Raw genomic sequence first — 5,508 nt, forward strand, 5'->3', positions numbered from 1 at the left:
ATTTTTCATATTTTATTACTAATTAAGGTTATGCTTTGTTAGAAAACAAACTTGGGGTAAACTTTTTTATGAATATTATTGTTTCGAGATATTATATTGGGTTGGTGAAGACTTGAAATTCTTTGGCAATACGCAAACTAGTAATTGGGGATATTTACAAGGGATTTGTACTTTGTAGGTGTAGATAAGTAGAGTTTGAGTAACAGTTTTTGAAAGGTTTATGTAATTTGTGCAACATGTTATTTGAAAATTATAATATACATCAAATGAAATAAAATATCAACTTTTAAGGATGAAGAATAAATAATGCACCATGTTATTCTCAAAATTTCAAGGTGAAATATCGGAATGGAAGAGGGAAAATAAAAGAAAGAGAAAAAACAATGAATACGGATTTTAATTAGAACCATATTACTCTTCTATCTCATTCTCTTTAATATTTTAATAAGAAAAGTATCGTTTTTATTCTTAACCTTTGGATAAATTTTAAAATTATTTTTAATGTTTAAATAATTTTATTTAAATTTTTAATATTTTAAAATTATTTTAATATTATTCTGTTGTTAGTGATCTATTAAATTAACAAAACAATATTGAGACGATTTTAAAATATTATAAATTTAAATAAGATGAAAATATTAGGAATAAAAACGATACTTTACTTTTAGAAGAATTTTCAAATCAAGTAAAATAAAAGCGAATTTTAACAGAATAAATTACATTACAAATTCAAGATTTTTATTCATCATGGAATGCTGGTAGAATAACTAATAGATAAACTTCCAAAAAAAGAAAAATAAATCTTTTTAACGTATATTTTTGTCGCTAAATTATACCTTTTTGTCGCTAATGTACCGAACTTCTTTAATATTTAATTTAAATAAACTTTATTTTTATCTTTGAAATAAATTTTTATTTTATCCTTCAATAATATCAAATTTTTACGATACATAATTATTTAATTATTTTTTAGTCACATCTAAAAAAATTACTTTTAGTTACATTATTTTTATTCTAAGTAAATTTATTTTTAAATATTTTTACTCATTATGTGAAAGGAGTAAAGTATAGATAGCTTGTAATTAGTTATTAATAATCTGTATAGTCAGTAATCAGTCATAGTTAGTCAAGTGTGTATATAAATACATTAAGTCCATAATTATAATCAGTTAATCAATATAATATACACATTCTTATATCCAAAACTCTGTGTGTGTGTGTGTGTTAGGATCTGATACCTTTCATGGTATCAGAGCCAGATCCTCAACAATGACTGACTCAAGTTACAGAGGAATTCAAGCCTTCAACAACCCGTTCGGAATCAAGCTCGACGGAGATAACTTTCTGCCGTGAAAGGACTGAGCCGAATCAACCATAGAAGGATATGAACTTACTGATTATGTTCTTGGAGAAAGAATTCCAGAAATGTTCAGAACAAAGGAAGATCAAAGAAATGGAACAATCTCACCCAATTACAAGATGTGGAAAAGACAAGACGCACTCTTGAAGATCTGGCTCCTCGCATCGATGATGTCGTAGCTCACTGCAAGAATGGTTGGGTGCACGTTTTCATACCAGGTTTGAAAAAAAATAGAGACATTTTTTGCCTCACAAACTAGGGCAAAAGAGAATCAATTGAGAAATAAACTAAGAAATGTGAAGAAAGAATGTGCTAAAGGTTTCTTTAAAATCAATTCCTGGTCTTTGGTGAAAACCTTGAGCTACGAGTCATGCCTTGTATTTGTTTATAAAGCCATCTAGGTGATACTTTACACGAAACACCCACTTATTACCAATGGATTTTCGGTTTACAGGCAACTCAACAACATCTCAAGTATGATTCCTCATTAAGGCAGCATATTCTTCATCCGTGGCTTGCTTCCAATGAGGTATGGAAAGGGTTCTTTTGCTGTTTTTGGTGTAAGCTGCTTGAGTTCAACAGAAAATAATCTGGGTCTAAGTTTACCACTTTTAGCTCTCGTGACTATAGAACGAGTTTTTAGGGTAGGACAAGGTCGAGGCGGAGAAGAGGGAGGGTCGGGTTGAGTTGAATGTGGTTCAAGTTGAGGGGGTAATAAAGGTGGGAACTGTGGAGTGATATTTGTGGGAATTGGTTTTGGGATAATTAAAATTGCTGGTACAGGTTGAGGTAAGGGGGATAAGTTCGGTGGTGGTGATAAAGAAGCCATAGCTGGGATCTTTGAATGGGAACACTTTCTCTTCAAATATCATATTCTGGGTAATGAGTATTGTGCAAGATTTTGTGAGGCACTTGAACCCTTTGTATTGGGTTGCCATACCTAAATAAACGCAGGCCTCTGACCGAAACTATAGCTTAGTTTTGTTATATGGCCTAGTGTTGGAAAAACACAAGCACCCGAAGACTTTTAGCATGTCCAGCGACTGAGTTTTGCCAAAAAAGTTTTTGGTTTGGGGAGCTATGGGTCGCAGTAGCACAGGCTTCGCCCCAAAATTTCATTAGCAAGCCGGCTTCAGTAAAAAGAATGAGTCCCATTGTAGTAATATGTCGATGTTTTCACTCTGCACTACCGTTCTATTGGTGGACATAAGGACAAGAGAACCTATGTTGTATACCTTCATCACAAAGAAATTTTGTTAGAGCAACAAATTCTTTAGCATTATCAGATTGAATTTGTTTAATCTTCACACCTAGTTGAAGCTCTACCATTTTCTTAAATTGCATAAAGACATCATGTACTTGAGATTTAGAATAAGCATCAAGAAAGTGTATGTAATATCGAGAACAATTTATTGAAGGAATGGGAGAAGGTCCCCAAATATCAGTGTAAACAAGCTCTAATGGACTAGTAAGTTTTGTACTTAAAATATTGAAAGGAAGCTGCTCGGACTTTCCAAGACAGTAAGAACTACAAATCAAATCAGGGACTTTGAAGGGAATATTACACGACTTCAAGACTCTTACTAAAATATTAGTGGAAGGGTGACCTAATCTCAAGTGCCAAAGACAAAAATTTGCATTTTCTTGAACAGTGGTGACATTTGCAGCTGGTGAAACCGAGCTTTTATTGTTTGGTCCAAAGGAATAAAGGCCATAATCAACTGTTCTTCGGAGAAGTGTCTTCTTAGAATCCTGACATTTCACGTAACAAGCATCAGTATGAAATTCAATCCAGACTTTATTATCATAAACAAATTTGTGGATACTGAGAAGATTCTTTGTTAAATCAGGTACATACATTAATCTTTGTAGTTTAAAAGTTCTTGAAGCTGAAAATGATTTAAGTAAAGAGCTACCAACATTAGAGATGTGTAAAGAGTTACCATTACCCACTTGCACTTGCTCATTGCCTTTATGTGGATAATATTCTATGAATTGCAAAGCATCTGGTGTCGTATGATGAGTCGCTTCTGAGTCCGGGTACCAATTCGAATCAAAGATAGTGGATGATGAAGCTTGTGTGTCCGTGGCGGTGAGATTGGCTTGTCCTTTAAACTATCCACCAGAAAATTCTTTATTGAACCCGTGCTAGCAGTCTATGGCTGAATGACCATATTTCTGGCATAGTTGGCACGTAGGCCTCTCCTAAAGGAATCTGCCTCTGCTTCTTGTCACTCCCTGCCTCTTCCTCTAAAATTGTAGTTGCTGCCACTTCCATAGTTATTATTCATGTAATTTCTTCTAGCTCCTCTGTTATAGCCTTCAATAAAGTATCCATTTCCACCATTTACTCTATCGTATCCTTCATTGTTGAATTTTCTTTGTGCTACATTTTCTTGAATCACAGTCTCAGAATTTCGAAATTTCTCAACCCACTCCTCTTGTGCTAACAACATCGATTCAAGAACATCAACATTTATTGGAGTTTCTTTAGTATTAAATCGCTGCTATGAATGGACTGTATTCTTCCGATAAACCTCTCAAGATCACATTTACACATTCAGTTTCACTCATTTGAATCTCTATGGAGGTCAGAGAGTTTACAGTTTTTTTTATTTCTAACAAGTACTCAAACAGTTAGATGTTAATAATGCTTTTCTTAATGGAGAGCTGTGTGAAGAAGTTTATATGCAGCAACCCTATGGTTATGAAGTTGATGATTCTAAATTAGTGTACAAGCTGACCTGCTCTCTCTACCGTTTGAAGCAAGCGCCACGGGTCTGGTTTGAAAAGTTGACTAGTGCATTACAAAAGCTTGGTTTTACAGCAACAAAATCTGATGTCTCTCTTCTTTATAGGACTACATCTTCAGGCACCATCTTCATTATACTCTATGTGGATGATATTATTGTCACAGGGACATCAGCCACTGCTATTTCTACTCTTATTCAGTAGCTTAATGCTAGTTTTTCTCTTAAAGACATGGGTGATTTGTATTTCTTTATGGGGGTTGAAGTTAGACCGGTTAGCAATGGCCTTTTACTTACCCAATCCAAATATATTTTGATGTTCTAAAGAAATCCGATTTAGAAAATTGCAAGCCACTTCCCACGCCTATGATGTCTAATTTGAAGTTAACATCCACTGATGGTGAACTATTTGAGAACCCAAGTCTCTACCATTCTATTGCGGACAGCCTCCAGTATCTTACTATGACCAAGCATGAATTAGCTTATCTAGTTAATAAGGTCTGTCATTTCATGCAGCAGTCTCAAAAATCACATTGGAAATCCGTAAAGCGTATTCTTCGGTACCTTCAAGGGTCACTTACTTTGGGCTTGGATTTTCAACCAGCACCTTCTTTCAAGCTTACCAGCTACATTGACTCGGATTGGGCCTCCGACATTGAAGATCGAAAGTCCACCTCTAGTTTTTGTGTCTATTTTGGATCGAACTTAATTTCTTGGTCCTCTCAGAAGCAAGCTTCAGTCTCTCGCAGCAGCACAGAGGCTGAGTACAGAGGGGTGTGCAATTTAGCCACTGAACTACTTACTATCAATAAGCTTTTGTTTGAAATTCATATTACACTACATGTTCCTATGATATACTGTGATAATCAAGGAGCAATGCTCATGGCAACTAATCCGGTGCAACACTCACGGTCTAAACACTTTGAGACTGATCTTCATTTCCTCAGAGATCATATTGCAAAAGGAAGACTGCAAGTAACTCATATTCCTAGTGATGCTCAGTGGCAGACATTATGACCAAAGCTGTCTCCTCCACTAAATTTCTGGAGTTTCGTAACAAACTTAGGCTGCAGAATTTTAGCACCCTAAGTTTGAGCGGAAATGAAATGAGTAAAGTATAGATAGCTTGTATTTAGTTACTTATAACCTGTATAGCCAGTAATCAGTCATAGCTAGTAAAGTGTGTATATAAATACATTAAGTCCTAATTGTAATCAATTAATCAACATAATACACACACTCTTATATACAAAACCCTCTCTCTCTCTCTCTCTTCAATACTATTAATTTATTAAAATAGATAATTATTTAATTATATCTAAATAAATTACTATTAATCATGTTATTTTTATTCTAAATAAATTTATCTTTTATTAAGAGTAAAATTAAAAAAATTGA

The 5,508-nt window shown here is 34.2% G+C and overlaps 1 protein-coding gene across 1 annotated transcript; it reads left to right on the forward strand.

The window, feature by feature from the left end:
• LOC107647729 (uncharacterized mitochondrial protein AtMg00810-like) lies at window positions 4,480–5,127 on the forward strand. The gene has a single exon (XM_016351782.1). The coding sequence runs from the start codon at window positions 4,480–4,482 to the stop codon at window positions 5,125–5,127; it is 648 nt and encodes a 215-aa protein (XP_016207268.1).

The sequence above is a fragment of the Arachis ipaensis genome, chromosome B06 (genome assembly GCF_000816755.2).
Source record: "Arachis ipaensis cultivar K30076 chromosome B06, Araip1.1, whole genome shotgun sequence".
NCBI lineage: Eukaryota > Viridiplantae > Streptophyta > Magnoliopsida > Fabales > Fabaceae > Arachis > Arachis ipaensis.

What these genes read in the sequence shown, in the direction of transcription:
- LOC107647729 (XM_016351782.1), top strand. Translation starts at nt 4,480, where the DNA reads ATGTCTAATTTGAAGTTAACATCCACTGATGGTGAACTATTTGAGAAC.